The sequence below is a fragment of the Anomalospiza imberbis genome, chromosome 3 (assembly GCF_031753505.1).
Source record: "Anomalospiza imberbis isolate Cuckoo-Finch-1a 21T00152 chromosome 3, ASM3175350v1, whole genome shotgun sequence".
In the NCBI taxonomy this organism is placed as follows: Eukaryota; Metazoa; Chordata; class Aves; order Passeriformes; family Viduidae; genus Anomalospiza; species Anomalospiza imberbis.
Window position 1 is genome coordinate 49,885,090 of NC_089683.1, and position 23,458 is coordinate 49,908,547.

The 23,458-nt window shown below is 40.4% G+C and overlaps 1 protein-coding gene across 5 annotated transcripts in view; it reads right to left on the reverse strand.

Annotated features, from left to right (window-relative positions):
• Positions 1-23,458, reverse strand: part of CEP85L (centrosomal protein 85 like) — a 133,426-nt gene that overhangs the window by 82,123 nt on the left and 27,845 nt on the right. For 3 of the 5 annotated variants that reach the window (XM_068184350.1, XM_068184352.1, XM_068184349.1), the window contains exon 2: positions 5,448-5,609. In XM_068184350.1, the coding sequence (XP_068040451.1) occupies positions 5,448-5,609 (162 nt within the window). Of the gene's footprint in view, positions 1-5,447; positions 5,610-20,433; positions 20,624-21,138; positions 21,545-23,458 lie in introns of those variants that run through there. The other 2 variants (XM_068184348.1, XM_068184347.1) reach the window with 2 other exon arrangements.

Below are 23,458 nucleotides of genomic sequence, written 5' to 3' on the forward strand. Positions count from 1 at the left end.
CTCTGTGGCTTTTCTGAAACTGATCTCACTCCTCCCCTTAGTGAGATCCTGAGATACAGAACTGCTGAACGCAGGCCAGAAAGTCTTCTTTGACATTATAGTAACAAGGAAAAGTAAAAAGTCCTCTCTGAAATCTCTTAGCAAAGATGCATAATGATTAGCATGCCCAGGTGTCATGATATTAACCTAAGTACAGGTGAGAGAACTGTATGATGCTCCTTGTTTTTCTCATCAGAATGCCATATATCCACCATGCTCCAAAAATACAGATTACAGGATATTAAAAACATCTCCCTGATATTTCACCTGAGCATGATGCAAATGACATGGAGTAAGAGGCAGAAATTGTAGTGTTTAGCTGTGAGAGAGGTGATTTCCTTCACAGCAGCCCCTATGGTGCTTGTTTTGGTAACACAGCACTGTCTCTGCTTTTGCTGAGAAGCACTTACACAGCACCACCGCCTCTGCCACCCCAGTGAGGGGTGCACAAGAGGCTGGGAGAGGACACAGCTGGGACAGCTGACCTGAAATACCAAAGACATTCCATACTATATAGTGTCATGCTCAGCAATGAAACTGAGGGGCAGGTTTCTTCCAAAGTATTTTTTGCTCAGAGACTGGCTGGGCATCAGTCTCCTAGTGGTGCTTTCACATAACAATGTTCACTCGTTTTTTCTTTCATTATTAAACTGTATTTATCTCAACTCAGAAGTTTGGGAATTTTTTCTTGTTTTTTTGCCCTTCTGATCTTCCCCCCAATCTCACCATTTAAACATTCTGGTACAACTCAGTGACATAGCTCCAAAATACATCATATGAGAGAAATGACTTTTTGCACAATAACCAAGAGAATGTCACTAAATTCTAAGTAAGGAGAACTTATTCCCACTGAGTTATTTCCAATTAGAATAACAGAAGTAATTTTTCTCAGAAACAACTCCTGATGTTAGCTAAAGGCAAAATGCACCAAGTTCACTGCACAGAACACTCCCACTAGTCAGAGAAAAGTCCTGCTGGTATCTTTTTATGTGAGGAAAACTGAGCATACTGTAAGAACTTGTTCCTACAGAGAAACTGTCACAAAAGAAGGTAAAGTTTGAAGTTAAAGCAGCAGCTATTTCTCTCTCAGAACATTCATGTATGAAACTAGTTTAGTTTAGTTCAAGCCAGTTTCAAATTCAGAGTACACTAGTTCACATGAGTATGTCACTGTTGCTTGAAGCAATTTCTCCATCTTATTTTAGTGGGAAATTATTAGCATAATTTTTTTCCTATTCATTAAATCCTGGGAATAGGCTACTAGAATCTAAAACAACCCTTATTATTTTTTTTAATCCTAAAACCCCCCAAAATAAACAGCCAAATTCTGAGCATTAATCTTTATATTCCCATCAGCTATACAGACACTTCATTCTAGCAAGCGATGGCAATACCACTTACAAGGACCAGAGACTAATACAGGCTTAAGTGCAGTGCACATTTCTGATTGTCAGGGTAGATAATATCCAAGTAACACAATAACTCTGACTCACAGAGGGCTGGACATCGCTTCATAACATGAGACTTGGCAAGCAGAAAGGAAGGAAACAAGGAAAAATGCTTCAAACATTATTATTTTCTACCCTCCAAATAATCAAGCTACTTCACCAAACATATGCCAGTACTTGCCAGGATCCAAGGGCATAGAGATTAACCTCAACTCAATTAAAATCAGGAACTTCTCTGAAAATCCATCATCTTCCAAAATCACAGAACACAGTAGACAGTGAGCACTGTCAGCAGTCAAGATCGAGGATCCTTGTTATGAATATCTTAGTTTTACTGCACTTTTGTGATACCCAAACCAATAGTACAATCTAGATGTTTGACCTACGCATTGTCAAACCCGTTATCTCTACCAGCAGAAGAAAACCCTACGCAAGATACTTCATAATTAAATTTTGCCTCCTGAAATTCAGTTCTGCCTTTCACTATATTGAGTATAGTTATTAACTTTTCTTTTTCTCCTTAATGAAAAAAAAAAAAAAAAAAAAAAAAAGCACTAGAATACCATGCTTGGGACCTGCTGGAAGAAAGAGTACTTGAAAGAGCAAACCCAAGTAACTTTGATTCTCGTTTTCCATGTTCCTTGGCATATAAAGAAATGCTATAATTCAATTGAAGTCATTAGGGTTTTTTAATTCCTTAAAAAGATAATATATTCCCTTCAAAATGATAGACAAGAGACTCCTCTGGGTGTCATAACATTAAAACAAGTTCCTATTCTATCAGCCAAGCATTCCAGAGAAGTTGTTGGAGGGTTGTTAGAGAAGGGGGTTTATTAAAGTTAAACTGGCATAACATGAACTCCTAAAAAAGTAGTAACTGATTCTCTGCATGCAATCTCTTTCTTCCAGGAAAGCAACATTCTATGAATTTTCACACTATTAGTTCACAACCAGAAATATTAAATCATGAATTGCATGTAACAATAAGGGAGAAAGAACTGGGGACTTTCCACAGCACAACAAGCTTATCTGATAAAGGAAAATGTTCTGGTCTGCAAGGATCATGGGTCCTGTATCTTACCACATTAATATCTAGTTCTTATTCCCTCCTGTTCCAAAAGGCAAAACTCAGAATGTGCACATGGGAACGAGCTCTGCTGGGGTTTAGAGACCATTTAATTTCTGCCAAGTCCCTGATTCTCTAATTAGGTAACCCAAATTAAAAAAGTCTCAAAAACACTTAAAATACAAACTTCACATTTCTTCTGTAAGTGCTACTGAAAGAATGGTTATACACAGGTATTACAACAATTGTTAAAAATGAAGTGCAAAAGCTCGTGTCAATCCAGAACAGGACACAAACTGACAGAAAACAAATAAAAAACCCCAAACACATTAACTGTAGTTTAAACAGATATAAAACGCCTTTTAATCTTTAAATTAAGAGCACTCTGAGTTAAGTGTGTCAGATCTACCCAAACTAACATCCCCACATTTAAGGTTTGTAAATTTCTGTCCTCAGCTCCCACAGAGCACATCAACATCATGCAATTTCAGTTCCACTGCCTATTTCACTTCCTAATTTTCCTATCTTTGCACAACATAGTATACAATCAACTGAATACATTTTAACATTGAAGGTTTCTTTCTCCTGTCCTTGTCAAAACCCATCTCCCCTCCAGATCACACGGGTTTGAGCCAAACACAAAAGGTACTTGTCTTTTTTTTTTTTAACCCTGCATTTTCAAAGAGAATTAATGTTCCCAAAATAAGTATGAGTAAGAAGATTAATTTGAAAGAACACTTAAGATGTTATGAAAAAATCCCATTAAAAATCTATTTTAAATGCACCTGCAGTCCATTCACTGCATGAGTGTATTTATTAGCCACTATATATCTGTACAAACAAACTCAGGTGCAACCTTCAGAATTAAAGGAGATGTTAATACTAATCCTCAAATTAAGTTTTTTATTTTTAGTGGGCATAACAGAAAGGAAATAGCAAGGCTACAATTCATTATCTGAGCACTGTTAAGAAGTGTAATAATCTGCCAATTTGTGAAAAAAATTCCCCTCTGAAAAAGCCCCAGGAGCTTCTGCCCAAGTATCACATTGATAGCAGATGGCCAGCATCAAGTCTGCAATTACCAGTCTGGCCTGACAGTTCCACAGATGACAATGATACTCTTTTCTTTTCGTGGACATGTGCAGGGGGCAGCTTGAGAGACGCAGACAATAGGTATCATAGGCAACAACCCCTTCCACTAAAAATATACATATACAACCAATTTCCATGCCTGTCATATGATTCCTCCATTAATCTTCATTTTACCATTAGGTTTTCCTATTTTTTTCTTTAACACTTGCTTTTCTGCTACTTAAAAGTTTTTCAAACAAGGTGGTGGGAAATGTGTAACATTAAGGATGCAGTAGAACTGACCATTGTAAAGCACTGCCAAAGACAAACCTCATGAACTATCTGTTGTTGCAACCTTCCCCCTCTTTATTTTACTCTCCCCGCCAGCACAGTCTCCCCCCACCCAGCCCTGAACAGATTATTCTCATGCCTACAGAGCAGACTAGAACATCTGATGAGGAGCTGCTGTTTCATTTCCTCTCCTTCATCCCACCCCTCAAATGGGGAAGCCCTCAAAAGGGGGGAGGGGAAGGCATGGTTTTAATTCAAATGCTGCATCTTAAAATACTATTGTGCAGCATTTGGCTGGGAGTGATTAAAGCTATATATAAATACACACACTGAGAGTGCTTTATCCCCCCCTACATCTCTGGGGAAAAAAAATACCAAAAAACTTCTGCATTAATAACCATTTACTATTTCAGTTTTACATCCAAGAATTTGAATATCTGAGCAAAACCTTTATTTTCCCAAAGCCAACAACTGTTTACAAACGAAAGGAAGCAGAAAGCAAGTTATGAGCTGACAGATGCAACAGAAAGAGGGTGGAAAGGATTTTCTCATGTGCAGAAGAGGCCTTACAGACTTAACTGTGGCATTTGGACCTCTCCTCAGGAATGCTCAGCCCTCCACAGAGCCTTCTGTCTTACACCGATTCAGCATTCCTTACTTCATTTCTACTAATTCTTCCTGTTCTTCCTTACTGCAGCTACCCGTTTTGCAAAATTTATCAGGCATAGAAAGATGCTTGAGAAAAGTATGTCACAGTCCTGGTGTCATTCATTATCTGCCTTGAAAATCTTACTGGGAAATAAGTCAATGCAAGAAGGAAACCTCAAGTTTTACTACAGTCTAGTTCTCACTCATTCCACCTTAATTACAGTGACAGGTTGCATAGGGAGGGTGACAGTGTTATGGAAACACTGCCACTGTAGAGGCTGTACCACTCCCTGATAAGATCACCTTTGACTAATCATGATTTAATCCAAGCTACATTCTGACAAACTTTAGATACTGTTGATTCTTCTCAAAGATCGTTAACTATGTGTCAAATGCCATGCAATAAAATGTGAATTCCTTCCCACCAGAAGTGGAGATGAGAAGAGACAATATGCTTTCCTCATGGCAAGATGAGCAAACTTTCTTTGCTGACACACACTATGTGACACACACAATGAATACCAAGAAGCACTGTCCTTTTATCAACTCCCTCAAAAGTTTCTGCTTTTTCCCCACTTGTTTATCAAGTGCTCTAGTACAGGACATCACTCCTCTGTATAAATCTGGCACTTCTTGAAACTGTAATTATCAAAACATCTAACATAAGCACTCCCTTTGTGGCAGAGACGCAAGTTAATGCACACAACTCATGTAGAACTAAATTAATCAACCCTTACCGAAACAATTACTTGGCTCCAGCAAGGAAAAAACTGCATGCGCTCAGCAGCTTTGCAAAAGTATGGTTAGCTTGGGAAAAACATCTACAAAACACTTTGGATTGTTTCTCTCTCAGAAACATACAAAACTTAGCAGTGTCAACTCACCTTCCACACTGTCAGAACAGGAGGTACCAATCCCAGTGTCCCCACTGTCAGAAGCTATGCTGTGTCTTCTCACAGGATTGTTTTGACTGCTTGATGAAATCGTTGAGGACTGCCACAGGGATTCAGTACCAGGTAACCATCCCACTGAGGAATAATCCGAGCCTATGGAAGAGAAAGCCAGAAGTCTGTCATTGGAGATAGAATACAAAAGTCAGCATCAAAACACCTGTCAAGATGAAAACTGAATCTTATTTTCATAGACAAAACTTGAGCCAGACTGTGTATGTGTCTTGGAAGTTTTTGGGGCTTTTGTTAAGTAAAATCCTTTTGCTAGATGAAAGTTTCCCCAAAATTCCAACACATGTATTTTTACTATTTTAAACTTTTCTTGCACTCTTTAACAAGACACTTATCATATGATTCCTATCCTAGAACTGACTCTCAATTCACAGCAGAATTTTGCTTTGCAAGCCTTTAAATACAAAGCAATTTTAAGACAGTGGAAGATATGGCCATGGAGATACAGTCCCTTTATACTGTGCATAAACCACATGACCTAGGTGATAAAGCAAGCAATGAAATTGTCAAAACTATATCTAAAGTAATTCCTTATGTAGCTGCACACAAGCTGCCTTTGTGAGACATGTATCCATCTAGTGATTTGTTGCATTTTGGATTTTTTTTTTTAATTTAAATGATGTTAAAATATTACATCTTAAAACACAATTCAGAGCAGCAACTAGTTCCTCTGTTCAAGGAGTTTTTAAAGTAGGCCACATATTCTCACAGCCAACCTCAAGGGAAAATTTATCAGAGTACAATCCCAGAAGACCATTACAATTTCCAATAGCCAGTATCTAAATCTGAGCATTGTTTAAAAGCAGAATACTGATCACCACATTCATACTCTGAAACAGCACAGGCACATAAAGAACCACGGAAAAAAGCAGAGCTGCTCTTCATTTATACATAATCACATACATACACCCCCTCTAGCACTTAGCTTTGTATAGCACTTTCAGCAGGAAATGATTCATGAAGAAGTATCAGCTCACATATAATGTCTCTTATGCTATATGAAATTATTTTTAGATCATTTAAACACTTTCAACAGTGTCCATCTGAAGTCATAAGAGCAATTTGCCTCTGCAAGGACATCTGCTATTTCCAGCTGTGCTTGTTTTCCAGTAAATTAAATAGTTCAAAAAACAATGCAAAAATTAAATATGTGGGTACATATATAACCCCACCCCTCCACACATGAATACATACAGGGATCCTAAAGCAGCCAAATCACTAGACCTAGTAGCCAGAGTGGTGACAGCTGCTTGCCAAGGCACTTGAAAATTGAGGAGCACAGTAAATACTTACACACTAAGTTCCTTATGGCATGTGCTATTGAACTGTAACATGACATCTAAAACAGTCTTTTTTGCAGGTAGGTTGTTGAAGGCCTTAAATATGCCCATCCATCTCATTTGCCTCAATTTCATTCTCCGTTGAGATTACTGCCTCTTCTTCCCTTTAGCACATTTGCCTACCTTTTCTCCCCCTAATTCAAAATCACCCAATTCTCCTTCCCCTTCATTCTACTTCAGCCATATCTTGTGCAATATATTTTCTTCTCTTCCTTAAACTTAGTTTTGCCTCTCCAGAAGTTTCTTTAACTATTCCAGTGAGTATCTTTCAAGTCCAAGGGTGAGGGGGAAGACCAGAGGAGCCAGACATGAACACACCTGCCCATGACTCACCAGTCACACCCTGTAAAGGGGTCCCGGCCAACATTCCAATGGAATACCACTCCAGGTGTCATCCTTCATATCACCCTCTCTGTGTCATCATCTAATGTACTCAAGTGTGACAGTTTTGCATACCGCTAGTAGGAAACTGGGACATTTCTTCTTCTCTTACCATCCAGCACATTTTTTACTAATATTCTTGCTGCTTTGGGAATAGTAATTTTACCACACCTCCCTCTGAACAGGGCTACTTTCAGGAAGAATTCCACTTCATCCCTCTCAAGCTGCATCTACCTATTCCAGCAAGAGTAAAACTGACTTATGGAATGCCAAGCTAATTAAATCAGAGACCGTTCTGATTTAGAAGACATTTAAAATACATTTATAGAAGAGAAATTTAGATTGATTCACCCTTTATTATGACATTTTCCACTATACAACTCTTTGGTGACATTTCAGCTATTATGGTGTTAAACAGGTGTTAAAAGAAATGCACCAGATAATTTAATATGGAGTAGTGGTAGCATTAAGACAGCATTAAGTGTCAAACGCTTCATATCTCTTAGAGAAATGCTCAGCATGTGAAACTACAACCATCCACACACAAACACCCAAAAGGGAGAGCTACTTTTCACTCTGGCGGAACTTTGAGGAATAAAAGCTAAAAATACCACCAAATGAGAGTAACTTAAGAAAGGACTTTCAGAAGTCACGTACTCTAACCTTCAGCTGAAGGCAAGATAATTAGATCAGACTACTCAGGCCTACATCCAGCTGAGTCTTGAACACCTCCAAGGACACAGATTTCACAACCTCTCTGGTTCCTTCTGCATTTTACCACCCTCCACTCTAAGAAAATTTTCTTAACATCTTGAGAGTCTCTCACGTTCCAAATATATTGTTGCAATATACCCCAAAAGATGCAACAACCCAGTGCAACTAGACTCAGTTAACAAACAGGGTTTAACATATTAGAGGGGGAAGACAGTCATTCCCATTGGGATCTCTGCAGGTACTTTAAGTAGACAAGGCACCACAAAAGACCCTGCTGTAATCTATTCTCAGCTTTACACCTACACACAGACAGCCTGGGGCCACACCAAGCCCCAGGTGTGTCCTTCAAGAAATGCTTTCTCTTTGTCCCCTGACATTAAGCATACTCCTTTTTTTTTTTTTCCTAAAAAGGATAGCTAATGACATAATCCAGGAGTCTACAGTTTTTAATGTTTCACGGCACATCCACACAATTGTGTTACCTTGCAGATCTAACGGAGATTCTATTTCAAAGAAGGCCATTATAAATATGCATGTGTCTGCATGAGAAAGTGAGTTCAATCAGCTTTGAAAAGCTGTATCATAAATCATAAAGCCAAACACAAGCACCAAGATAGTACAAACAAACCCAAATATCAAGCCTGAACAGTAAGTAACCCATAAAATAGGGCCTTATAGACCTCATTAGTCCAAGACATTATTTAAAAATTAATATATTACTTTTTTTATTTGAAACTCACCTTCTGAGCCAAGTCCTGAGGAATCCCCAATTGCTATGCACCCCATTTCCTTTTTGGACAGCTCTCTGCAAATGCATGATCTTTCACACAGCAAACAGCCTACACTAAAAGAACCAAGTGTAAAAGGGGAAGATACACAGGAGTCCCCACACTGCTCAGCCAGCACACCTGCCTCACCCTGCTCCTCTGATCTCAAACCTGCCAATCAACAGCCAGCATCCATCTGCCCAAAGTACAGAGTGGGGTAAAAAAAGCAAGCAAAAAGTTCTAATCCATATTTGTGCTGCTGAATTGTATATTAGCATCTGCCTATAGTCATTCTTCACTGGGTTGGAAAAATCTACCTTTCATAGGATTCACTATGAGAAAAAAGTAGTGTCATCCTACCAGGCTGCAATTTCCACCAACACCAACAAACATGACAAAATACACATAAGATCACAAAAAAATCTCAAAAAAGCCTTGTTTATACAAACAGTTGAATGCCTCCTTAAATTTGGTCAGTTAAATATACCAACATAGTCCTCTGTTTCCAGCCTAGGCATTTAAAACTGACCCCCATACAACTAAGTATATAAAAGGCAGGAAGTAGATTATTTATTAAAAAGGAACAGTTGTTGAAATTTCACTCCACAAAAACATGTATCTTTTTCTGTGTGTTACAGAATGCTGTCATCTATTGCTGACAGAAAGACTCACAGTTAATTCTGGATCAATACCATGCCTAATTTCAGTGGCATGCACAGATCCCCTATGATGTACATACACAAAATAATAATATTACTTTCTTTACACTTGGTTCCTAAACATGCTTGAATGTAATGATTATTATTTTAAGTGACAGCTATGATACTATTATTTTACCTAGACACTGAATGGAAAGCAACAGGAAAACACTTAACTGGATTTCACAGCAGATACGTACTGAACTGATTTTTCTGTTCCACACTATGACTGACATGGATTGTGACCAGAAGTGAATCACCCATGACATCCAGTGCAAATTTATACAGTCAAAGGATTCTGAAGAAGATCTCTCTACAGTACTATCAAAACTAACTATGCGAAGCTCATTCTGGTCATCATGGATGTGACCAGGCTGTACAATCGTATTTCACACCAGGATGGCAGTGAAGTCTGCCCAAAGCCCTTTCAAGGAAAGAGAGTCAGCATTCAGCCCAAAGACACTGCCACAGTTAATTAGTTTACCCTCACCATCTGTACATTTACCCAAAACACTGCTAATTATGCACAAAGATCATATGACAGTATTTTAAATTTTTTAAAATATTTTAAATTTTAAAAACCCCACCTTCAACCCAGTTCTCCCACATCCACTCATATAATCCCCTGACATTACTGAACTCACTCCAGTTGCATCTTCTACACACACCTCCCTTCTCAATAAGTTCTTTAAGGTGTCATAGCCTCTCTTTTGCTCTCTCTCCTGTCACATAGGGCTGCATAACCACACATCCTTCAAAAGGAAATATCTACAAACAAACCCACAAATGGCCTCTCAAAGACACAGTTGCTGTATTGTAGGAAAAAACTTACTTTGGTTGGAAATATTTGTTTACTCATCATACCTGCAAGATCATTACTGCCACAAGATTAAAGAAAATCTCAACTCTGGAGTGTGCTTCATGCACAATAAGCCTTCATGGATAATATTCTTTTTTTTTTAACTGCTGGAAAGACAGTGAGAAAAGGCGATGGAGGCAGGGGAACCCAAAATGCTAAAAAGCCTTTCCAAAAGTAGACACAAGAGCAGATGTCATACTTTAACACATTTATATAGGGCTTTTTAAAAAGCTGAGAGTTAGCAACAGAATGGTGCAACAGCAGCCTCCTTCAGTCTAAGGTGACACGAATTATAAGGTGCAGGCATTCAATCTGATATTCTGACAAAATAAAAAGATTCTGGCATGTCAGTGCTCCTTCCAGACACAGGCCAAAAAAAATTACTTTGGTAAGTAACTACTTAATAAATTCTTTCAAAAATAGTGTTTAAAAAATGGCATCCCAACCCTAACCTCCTAGATACATACTTCCTAGATGCACTTCATCTCCATGGTCCTTTTGCATAACAAATTGCAAGTTTTATTAATATAAATGTCCAAAACAAGTTCCAGGTATTCAATGCAGGCTTTTCTCTTCCAGGGTGAGGAGAACATTGGAAATCGAGGTTTGTAATGCTTTCAGGGAAGGTGGCCAGATGACAGTTTCAGGATCCTTTTTTTTACAAATGCTCTGGAGGTGGCAGAAACTCACAGCTCTACCAGCTGGCCATGAACTAAGATACCAGAAGGTCCCAGTCCCTCCTCTCACACGAATGCAGCTGAGAGTAGGTGGATGATGCAGTTTAATCAAAGTGCATTAAGAAGCAGGTTAAAGTGGGATGAAATGACAGCCTGAACTATTTAATTTTTACATTTCAGTTTCTCAAAAGTACTTTACAGTGTCAGATAGCTGAAGTATGATTCATCCTAAGGACTCATATCCTTTATTAGTGTGCTTTCTTTACAGAGCCTGCAAGTTATTTAACTAAGTTCTCATAGCTTTCCAGTTACAAACAGATTAGAACAATTCTAAGCATGAAGAAAGATAAAAATGTACAGATATAGAGGGAAACAGGGGAAGAAAAATAGGAATGTGAGAGTTTAAACAGAAGAATATTGAGAGAGACCTTTTTATCTACATTTTTACTTATAAAGGCTGATAACAGTACCTGGTATACAAAGGCTTATACCTGTCCTCCGTATTACTAATGTGGAAAAAATTCACCTACTAGACAGAGAGAAAAACATTAAATATTAGAGGAAAAAATAAAGTAGAAGAAAGAAACCTTAAAAAGAAAATACTCAAAATACAATCCTCAAAGTACATCTGACTGGCAGTATCAAAACTGCCTTTACAAAAAAAAGGCTATGGTCATATTTTAAGGAACTTAAACTTGTGCTTCAGTTTAGCTCTCTCCTGAGAGCTAAATTTTAAGTAGATTATGTCACTAATTTTGCCTCTCAAATTCCTTAATAAATGTTAAACAGCTTTGATTTTTTTCCCCACAGAAGTGGTTAAATGTACAATCTCTCATCACAGATAATTACAACTATAAAACATTTGTCTTCTAGACAAAACAGTATTTCAAAGTGAGCCGTCACAAGGTCTGATTTTTATGACTTTAAAAACATGCACAGGACTGTACAACAACAAGTCTTATGGTATCCCATGAAGGGCTCCTTTAAATTGCATACTTAAGGTAATACTGGCAACGAAAAATAATAAATAAATCAATTGGACAGATGAGCTTCTGAGAATCTTGCCATGGCAGTTTAAAGGCACAATCCGGTAGCACACTCTCTATAATCCCTCACCGGAGGGGTTTCTTTCTACAGAAAGTAAGATGAGAACAGCTCTGTCTTTCCATCAGAGTCCAGCTGGCCAGCTTATCCCACTGGCTAAAATGGGTCTAAGCGGGAACACTGTTTGGCATCAGAGCTAACTGGACCTACTGGTCAGCTGCTACGCAAAGGCTGCTCACGCTGCCCAGACACACACTCATCCTGCTTCCCCAGCATAAGTCCTGCCACTCCAGAGCCTACAGCAAGTGGTTCAGGAACAAACTGTCCTCACTCACAGAAAAGGTTATCTGCTAATTTGACTTTATAAGCTTGCTCAGCCAGAGATCAGACAAGAAGCAATGCCAGGGAGAGAGTGGGAACATAGAGGTCTGATGCCCAGCAGCAACCAGGCTTATCCTATTGCCAAAATGCACATTGAGGCAGATTCTAAACTGGAGCAAGATACGCATAAATCTCTGGCTGCCTTCACTGAGGAGGACAAAATCTGTTCAGCTAGCAGAGACTTGTGGGGAACACCCCATGTTCAACTGTTAACTAAAAAGGTGGCAAAATCCTTAAACTGACACAAGTATGTAATACTGGGCTTTGCCTTCCCTGACTTCTACTCTAGAAAGTATGTAAACCAAACACAAATTCATAACACACTTTAATTCATACACAGACAGCATTTAGCTGTAGTTATTTAGCATCAAACTAATGATTATATTCCAACCTTGACAGGAAAGAAAGAGGTTTGCTCTCATTTCATCACTGACAGAAGCAAAACTCAATCCAATTGTTGATGGCACTCCTGTGAGTTTTCTGTTTCCAGATAGAACATTTGCATAAAACAGAACTTCAAAATACTAACTGCAGATGTTTCTTATTTCATGTTTGGCACACAGACTACAACTATTACCTCATGCCTGCTATGCTGGCTTGCCTCTTTGTTTTTGGACTCAATGCACTATTCACCCCATGGAAACACAAAATTATATTCCTAGTTTCTATTCACGTCCATATAGCAACTACAGAGGAGAAGGCTTCCTTTTAAACTTGGGAAGTTTATCAACTGAAGAGGGGAACACCTAAGAAAATAAACACATTAAGTTATAATTAAAGTTAATATAAACTTTAAACAGCAAGCCCTCAGGACATGCAGTCAGTTCCCAGGGTATGTTAAAAAAGCTGTGCACTTGTAGTTGATCAGCTGAATCCTCCTATCAAAAAAAAAAAAAAAAAAAAAAAAAAAAAGTAATGCTCATAGGTTATCATCTGCTTCACCCCTTCTTACAGTTTAGCTTTACTGGTATTCAAAACCAGGTAAGTTGTTCTCCAAGCTGTTTGTCATGCTAACATTTTTCTTATAGAATTACCTTTGTCCTCTATCTCTGTGTTTAAAGGCTTAATTCAATCTCCTCTGTGCATGGGGAAAAGTGAAGTAATCCTAACTGCTAAAATGAGTCAAAAAATACTAAATTATTTTAAGTAGCTCCCACACTTTGCAAAGTGGAACAAATAAGAGTCTAACAATCTGTAGAAAAGTGCATAATTTCTCTCCCCTTTGTAGTCAAATATCAGTTCTAAAGATATCCTTGACACTAAAATAAATGGAGAAGACAGAGACTCCCCCCAAAAAAAAATTCACTCAAATATTTTGCTCAAGTATGAAAAATGAAGGAAAAAATCTTAACACTGTTAAATAGGTCTAATGTGCATTACAAACACAACAGGACCTACTGAGCCTCCAGCTATAGGTTTAGTGCATGCTAACAGAAGTATGCACACAATAATACAACTATGTAAGGGAGTTCCCACATTTTTACATTTCAGTGGAAAGGATGAAATTCTGTCTTCATGTAAGACATGAGGAGATTTTCCTTACAAACTTCCAGTGCCCATATCACAGAGCACAACTTCTCCCCACACTTACCTTTATAGCTTCCCCTCACACCTATTCAATATAAGGAAGGACAATATCCTGGAAACTGAAAAGTAGTAGTTAAAAAAAAATCCTTCACACAATACACCATCAACTCTATTCAGGACACCTTCAGTCAAAACCAGCACTTCTTGTGTTTCTGTCTTCACAACTCCAATCGCTTTCGAAGTAAAGCTTTGCATTACAATAATTCTACCAACCACACAAAAGCCTTTACTCAATCAGTTTGGTAATTTTAGGTGATGAAGAGAACAGAAAGGATTTAAGACTGCAGGTGTTAGCTTTGGTTTTGCAAAGTAACAAAAATGATGAAGTTTTGAGCAATAGTATTTCCAATGTCTTTGTGCTTTTAATTAGGTCACTACATTTCATACTTTGTTTTCTTATTACCCACAGAAGCACCAGGTCTTTGATCAGTGTTAGCCACTGAACTTTTATACAAAGCACTAATTTTCAACTATAAGAATACCTCTAGAGGCACTGAGAATTGCCAAAAGGTCTAAATGCTGAAGGTAAGGCATTCGGGAGAGAAGACACCATCTCACAAGAAAGACAGGCTTGGAAAAAAAAAGGTTGATTTGTTTTGAAACATTCAAAAAAGTTGCAGCTTTCCACACCATCTGGAAACTATGCTAGGAAAGGAGTAAAGCAAACATTAAAAACATAAGGATACCTTATAAGGAAGCTCAGATCTGACTCCAGGATCATCCAAGAATGTTTCTCGTCTGAATACCACACCACTGGTCTCTAACGTATCAGAAAGCTGAAAGCATCTTTTTCCTTTTTAATTGCTAGGTCTATTTCAGGTATTTTAAGAAATGAAGAGGCAGTTAAGACCTTTACCTGACACTATTTGCACTGCCCTTCCTTAGCCAGACTGAGAGACTCTCCTAGCACCTCTTCAGTCATTATCCATTATTCTGGACTTGCTTAAACCTGTGAGTCCACTAATTGGTGGAAGTTACACTGTCCAATGGAATTAATGTCACTTTTTCCTGATCCTCACTTAACCTTCCTTGACCTTCCTGGTAAGTCTGGGGATTAACTATATACTTCCTGATGTCATCTGCAGCAGCAAACCAAGACTGTGCTGGGAGATTTTTCCACTGTCCACCAGCTAATTGAAGAGCTAGTCTATTTGACTCTAAATAACCCACACCTGCCAGACAACAGGATAGATGGTTCCTGCAGTGAAACAGACAGATTCCTATCAGGTGCCTGACACCAGGCAACTGTAAATCCTTCATTCAGTATTTAACTTCAGTATTTTCCTGGTCCAGTTTCCCAAATTAGCTTGCTGTAAGGTTGAGCAAGTGCTAGAGTGGGTACATGGGAGGCATATGAGTGGAGGTACACAGAAAGGTGGAAGCACCTACCCACTATTTTAGCTGCAAAATGAAATCATGCCCTGCAATCCACCTGCATACACTGCTTCAGGCAAAAAGAGTTTACCTGACATATCTTCCCATATTTCAGAGACTACTACATCTTTAAAGAAAAAGAATTTAAAATTCTCAAAACATCTCAAAATTTTCTCAAAGAAATTTCTTTTCTTTGTGTTACTGACTCCTTTTACAGATGGGTCTTTAGAATCTCAAAACGCAGCAGAGCTCCCTGGGGAATGAGGAACAGAAAGATGCAGTGTCATTTACGGCACAGCCGGCTGCAGAGAAATAGGTCACTTGAGCGTGGCTGTGCAATCAATAGGATGTTCGCACGCTGGCAACCCAGCCAGATGCTGTGGAGCCCAGTGCCCAGGGAAAGCTAGCATCCTCAGGGGCAATTCCACAGGGCTCAGCAGTTTCTGGGAATATGAGGGATGATGTGTCAGGAATAACACACTTGTGAGCATATTTACATGAGTTATTCCCTGCTGCAAGTTCTCCTCCTCTTCTTCAGCCATCCACCTCTAGGTCTCTGCAGCTGACCTGCAGTGTCCCACATTTAGTGCCTCCTCGACTTGCCCAAGACAGCAGGAAACTTCATGTAGGCTCCTACATGGCAGGAGCCAGAATTTATTATACTTCAGTACACCTTCCCTCAGTGCTGGCAGGAATAAACTTCAGGACACTATTTAGTATTATTACAGAAAAGAAATATCAAAATATAATGGCTTCCTCCTGAAGAAGTTTTATGGAGTACAGCTGCCCAGATGCTGAGTGGGGTGCAGGGAGACCTGCGTGAGGAGTGTCTGGGGCTGCCAGGCAATGGACACAGCTGGTTCCAGACAGCTCCAATGCAGCCACAGCAGGGTCCAGCTGAGCCCCAATGCCATGATGGCAGTGCCTCAGGGAAAGCATTTATTCAGAAAGAGCAACAATCCCCATGAGCAATGAGTGAGGGAGAACAAGAGTGTGAGGAACAGCCCTGCGAACCCAGAGGCAAAAGCAGGAGGAGCAGGAGCTCTGAGCAGACGTCCCCTGCAAGGCCCTAGAGAGACCAGGATGGAGCAGGGCAACAGCACGAGGAAGGAGTGCAAAGAGAAGTCGACATGGACTGACACCACAGCCAAGTCTGTTCTGCCAGTGACAGTGGCTGGCAAGCAGTCTCTCTGTCTTCATCTCAACACGAGCTTTTCCATCCTATTTTCTCTCCCATCTCACTGAGGATTGGGAGCAGCAAGCAGCCGAGTAGTGAGCCAAGGCTAGTCCATGGCAAAAGCCAGTAAGAAAGCCACTTTTTGAATCACAGTGAATACGCCTGAACGTGTTTTAAGGCTAATCACAACCACAATAAGACTGTTTCATTGTCAGTGTACAATTCTAAGACACATTTGGCCACCCAAGAGATTACCGACAACTACAAGCAAGTCAGCACTTTTTCAGCCAAAGAACCATCAGCACAGGAAATTAGTTTAACTCTCTAACTATTAAACCACAGGCAAGTTGCATGTTAAAAACAAGCATCCAAAGAGTACAGAAGACAGAGCGGTTGATATTGAACAAGAATAACTAACTAGTCTCCTTAACTAACTAGTCTACAACAAACAAGCTTTGCTTTTAACAACGGTAGATTATTACCTCTGGCTACAACCTCAAGTCATGAAATTTAGGAGGCCTTCAGCTATTCTTACCACCATGCATCATATTTTGAAATACATGGGTTCTTTAACAGGTATTAAGTGTCTGACTAAAATCTCAGCATAAATATTTTTGCACTTTAAGAATCAATATTTGATTGACATAAATTGTAGACATTATTTGAAGAATCTATAGGTGCTATTTTCCTATTTCCCACCTCCCACTAGGGCAGACAGGATGGCTTAGGCTACTTTTTACTACATATTTATTCTGTAAAACTCCTTAAAACAAATGCATTCTTCCCAAAATGATTAAAGTAGTAACTACTTCCTTTAATTAAAAATTTAAAAGCAAAGAATTACTGCAACCACAAGATAGTTGATGTGTAACATACAGGAGAATAACTGCTAACCTCCAAACTGCTAAGCTCCAAACCCAACACAATAATACACCCTTACATCCATCATTCTTGCCAAGCAGTAAAGTGTTCTGCACACATTAAGAGTGGATGCTAAATCCATAAAGGTAAGTTGCCTGGAGGGAGGAAAAAATAAAGGCGTTGTTTTTGAAGGGAAGTAAGTAGCTCCTGTTCACCATCACTCAAACACAGAATGTCATTTCACCCCATAGTGATCTGTGAAAGACAGCAGAGACCATTCTAGCAGCAAGTCTTGCATCTGGAACATTACATTTTTAAGTAAAAGCTTTATATTGCACCACACACGAACACATTTATACACTTATAACTGGTAACCAATTTGAAATCTGTGCTTGGACTAACTCACCATTTATTGCCTTGCCTAGCCTGTAAAGATAAACCTGCCTTTTTAAGATACTTCCAAAGCTGTACCATCCCTGGCTGCACATCTTCAATAGCAGAGCAAGAAAACTTTTTACAAAAACAAAACCACTGGACTTATATCTTCCTCCACCTCAAAGGATGAAAAAGAGTGTCATTAGCTCTATTTTTAGGGAGTGTTAATAAAATCCTTCTGATGTCCAATATTACCAACAGGCAATAAGGGACAATGGAAAGAAGCTTGACTAGAGGTGGCACACTTTACTAAAAGTAATAAATATGTGTTACTTCATTTCAAAGAGTGCTTCTTTCACTTTCCACAGGCATCTGTTGGACACACATGGCCCAACCACATCTAGATGAGCACTTGAATAGTCTTGAAAGTTATTAACCAAGTGTGCATTTCAAAGGCTTGTCTAGATAAATAAGCAAAGGGATTAAAATGCTGTATGCCCTTCACTGCAGTTAAATTCCTACAGCACATGAGTAATTGCTGTCTTTACAGAGATACAAACTATGCTGCAAGGGTTTCATAAATAGTCATGTGTACAAGAAGACTGAAAGACTTAAGTCAAATATATACATTTCAAATTTAATTTTTCAGCAATTTAATTTTTCTGGACAGGCACTGAGACTGCAAGGAGCTGAAATTATTTTGCATGAGCAGCAAATTTTGTCATTAAACTCACTGATTATACAAGAAGCATCTATCTAAAAAAAAATCTTAGTGGGATTCAAACAAGATAGCAATTTTTTTTTTCAGAGACGGCACTCCGATTGAACCAAAAAGCAAGTACCATGTAGAAATGAGAAGAAAGAAGAAAACTGAAGGTCACAAATTAAATATGCTCCAGAAGTGTCCTTGCCTGTTATATTTTAAGATAACCAGAATAAATTTGCATCTATTACTAAAAAACTTGTAATTCCCCTGTGTAAATAGAATAGCTCAGTAAGCACCTAGCTTTGTAAGGGAATTGTATGATTTTCAGTGATTTTCAAAAGTAAGACTTTTAAATACCCATATGCATAGATAACTAAAGTACAACTAGCAAAACAGAAGGCTTTTCAGTATAAAAATATGGTTTACCAGGAATTATCAAGTCATTAACTCCCATACCAACTGGACTCTACGTCAAGTAGCTGCCACTGAAGTATTAAACACATCTTGGCAGAAGAAAGGTTCCTTCAGCTTAAGAAGCAAGTGCCTAAATTCCTGCTTCCTAGTAGGACACTAGTGTTCTGCTACAAAATACTTTTCCCATGAACAGCTTCCTTACAAAAAAAAAACCAAAAAAAACAAAAAAAAAACCTAACATGGCAGTAACATTAGCACAGGATCTTAACAGCTGTCATTCTTTTAGTAAAAACACCTGCATGGAGCTAATTAACTTGCACATCTTCAGACAGATTACAAAACACACAAAACAGCTTCTCAACTGTTTCCCAGTAGGACAGATGAAGGAGGGCACTCCCTAGTTGGAAGTCATAATGCACACATCATCCCTCAAGGTTAAACCTCCACCTACTTGCCTTCTAATTAACCACCACTTTCTGTTAGTTTATCTTATCTCAAATTAGATCTTTTTTTCTACCAATTTTGATACCTTACATTTCTACTGGTTACAGAGACATATATTTAAACACTCAGGGTTAATACAAGTTCAAAAGAAAAGAACGGATGGGGGAGGAACTAGAAGCAATACACATAGTTTGTTCTCGAGTCTTACAGACAATTCTGACGAACAAACAAAGCAAAACATTAATCCAATAATTCACTAGAATTGCTGATAAATTCAAAGCAATACTAAAACACTTTATTCGACCCCAAACAAAAGGGAAAACAATGTATCAAATATCACAGTCTAAAAGTTTTCAGAAACAAGTGAAAAATTAACACCAACAACCTTTGTAATGGTCTGAAGTTAGTATCAGATTATATGGTGATGATATAACCTTTTAATATTCCTGTCCCAAACACAAATAATCAAGAACTGAAACACACTAAATTCCTGCAGTTTCCATCACATTAACTGAAAACTCCACACCTATTGTTCAGAATACCCACTATCTTTGCAAGCTGTAGTACAAAGCTAATGTAACTCCATTCTTCTGCAGGAAGCACTAAATAATTTTTAAATGCTTCAACAAGGCAAACATATTATAAATAGAAATTCATAACTTAATCACAGTACAGAAAAAAAAAAACAATGCCTTCTTTCACCTTATACGGATGAACATTAGCCTACTTGTAGAGATTCAGGCAGCTGCTGAGAATGTCTTAGCAGCTCTTGTATTTGCAAGAAAAACCCTGTCAGTCGTAAGCAAAACAATCTCACCATTTAAATATGTCAGCTAACTGTATACACATTATACAGTCATCTTTTGTGAGCTCAAAATTAAAATATAAATCCAAATTTCTAGAGAGAAATTACTCCAACAGCACCACTTTGCACTTGCAACGGCATAGCCAAACCACAGACCTCCACTTGTGATCAATTGCTTCAATAAATCAAAACATGACAAAATATTTGCAGAAGCCCTGCCAGAGTAAGACAGGTGATACAGTCGGTAGTATTTTCAAATCCTAAAAAAGGCATTGCATCCTACGGAGCCGGTACTTTGCCTTACCTGCCCAAAAGCAACACTCACACGGCTTTGCAGCCAATTCGCCGGGTTTGCTCTGCCAGTTTGACAGCCGTGACGGGGACGTCAGCCCATCGCTTGCACAGAGGTGTTTCCCCTGGAACCATCTAACTCCATGCATTAACATTTCAACGCATCCCTGCCAGCCTGCAGGAGCTAGGCTCTAATTAATCCAGAGACAGAAAAAGTGGTGGAGAAAAAAAAAAGGGAAAAAAAAAAAAAAAAACCACCAAAAAACCAGGACTCGACCCATTTTTTCCGGTCTAAATTCACAACGAAAAAGCACCAAGAACAGCACGCTTCCAGACTCTGCTTAAGGGTGTACTAACATAAATCGGGGATGGAAGAGAAAGCTCAAAACATGGAAACGGATTATGTAGGTTAAGCTCAGCTTTTGTCATCCGCTTCAAGGTCCAGCGAAGGAAACGCTGAGCCCCCGGCTGGGGCCGATTCGGCGCCAGCGGCACCGGGCCGGCCCCCGCGCCCCCTCGGGGCGCCACGTCCCCCTCCGGGCGCCGGGCGCGGGGAAGGGCCGCTCGCCTCCCGCGCGCGGTGGGGACAGAGCCGCTTCCTCCGGCGTTCCCGCGGGGACCCGGGAGGGAGCCGAGCCGGGGGAGGGGATGGGAAGCGGCGCGGGCCCCTGTGCCTCCCCCCTCCGCCCTAGCCCCTTCCTTCCTTAGCGCTCCTTACCCGCCTTGTAGCCGCGCAAGCCGGGCTGGGGGTGCAGCCCGCCCCACATGGTGCCGCGCCGGGCCGGGCCGGGCCGGGCCGGGGGACCGCCGCTCTCCGGCGGGCGGGCTGGCGGCCCGGAAGGGCGGCGGAGGCGGCCGCTCCCGCTGCCGCTGCCCGGAGAGCTCAGCGGGGCGCTGCTGCCGCGGCGGGGGCTGCTGCCCGCCCCAGGGGCGCCGCGGCCATGCTGCCGGCGCTGCCGAGCGCGGTGGGACCTCACCGCCCCCTCGCCCGAGACAAAACTTGCTCTATTGCGCTGCCGCCGCCGCCGCCTCCTGCCTCTCCGGCGCTGGCAGCGGGGCGGGGACAGGGGCGGGAGCGCCGCAGATGCGGCGGCTGCTGCTCGGGGCCGAACCGCTTACATAACCCGGCCCACGGGGCGAGCTGCAGCGAGGGGCTGCGGCGGGGGCGAGTCCGCTCGGCCACCCGGCCCGGCCCGGCCCGGCCCGGCCCGGCCCGGCCCGGCCCGGCCCATCCCATCCCATCCCGCCCCATCCCATCCCGCCCGGCCGCGGAGGTGGTTTTGGGCTCGCGTTTGGACTTGTATTCGCTGCCCGCTCACCCTGGGCTCGGGGAAGGGGCTGGTGGGCAGCGGCGTGTGCCTGTCCCCGGGGAAAGCACTGAACTGACAGCACTTAGCGTGATGTAAAGGTAATCGGAAAAGGAAAGTGAAATGCCTGACTCCAGAATTGCGCCATTGGAAATACCCAAGGCCAGTATGCGCAGACCTTAGTAATTAGAGTTCTTAGTAAAATCAGTGTTTTCCCCTGCTTATGTTTGTTTTAGTAAGAAAACGATGTGGAAATAAAGAAAGAATTATGACATGCGTTTGAATGACCAGTTCAACCAAAAGATCCACAGTAACATCAAAAAGTTTAAACCGCAGGGCTGGGAACAGAATGCTCCCGTCAGCAATAACTAAAACCCAGTAAGAGGCGCATCCCCTCTCCACGCTGCTTTGAGTTTGCTCCAAATACTTAAAAAGATAATTCTGCAATAGCAGCCTTTCTGTTACTGTTGCTTGCAACTGCAGCCCAGTGGTCCCCATGCAAACTACTTCCTGAACAAGACCCTGACTCGATCAGCAATCCACATTATCAGATAAAAGCAAAGAGAAGGAGAAAGCACTTGTACAGCTTTTAACTTCAGCATGGCCATACCAAGATTGCTAAATGCACACCCACCAAAAGAAGAAAAGCAATGCTTCATACAGCATTGTAGATTATGATGGACACGATAGTTTAGGGAGGTGAGGTGAGATAGGATTGGTTCTGTTTTTGTGTGGAGACATTCACAATCAATAAATAAAATTGTATTCAAACATTTCCTGCTGACCCAATGCATTTTTAATTAGTAGCTGGTGATCACAGAACAGCTTTTATCTCTTTGGAAAGTTATATATTTTGTTTAAGCACAAGACATGTTTTATTTATGTCTAGCTTGGTATTCATAATGTACTGAGTAAAACTGGCCTCAGAAGTACTGGCATGAGCATGTAGAAATGCTGCATGTTGTTATTTCATCCTCTTTCTTACCTGTATAAAGCCCTTGCACACTCACGGAAGACCTGACATGATGCGCATTCCTCATCAGCTTGTTTTAAGTTCAGAGTGTCAGTGGGTGTTCTGTAGGCAGAGTTGTAGAAACACAGACTTTAAATGTTACCAAATACTGAATAAAAAACCCCAAATAGTAAAACTGCAGGAGATCCTGTCAAAACCTTCAGACTCTTGCTAGAAGTCCTTGAATGGTAAAAGGTCAGAAGCATTTTCAAGAAGCCACAAATACTGGTTTACAGCAGAACACCAAAGCAGGAACTAAATTTTCATTGATACCACCTCAGTGAAAGTGTCTAGCCTTCAACCCTGAAGCCAGCATCAATATTGAAGAGTATTTGCGAGAGAGATGCATGGTAGGTAAACATGAATATTAGAAGAAATTATAAAAGCTACAGTATGTTGCAAAACTTTGAAGACAAAGAAACACATAAACAGCTTAGTTCAAGACCTCTTTAAAGGACTTGACTTGTGTGTAACATTTGTAGCATACTATTTTGTTGCATTAGCTTGAGTACTTAGCATATTTTCAGGAGGATATGGTGAGCTGTAAGGAAGCTGAATTTTAAGATGGGGAAGGTATCTAGATGCAAGTGAGAAGAAAAATTGCCTCATGACTGCTAAGCTCTGGGGTTTATGGTACTGTCCTGAAATGCAGCTGCAAGAATCCAGAGGCACATCATGACTGCAAGGAAGCTACGTGTGTGGAAAAGGTGTAGTAACTG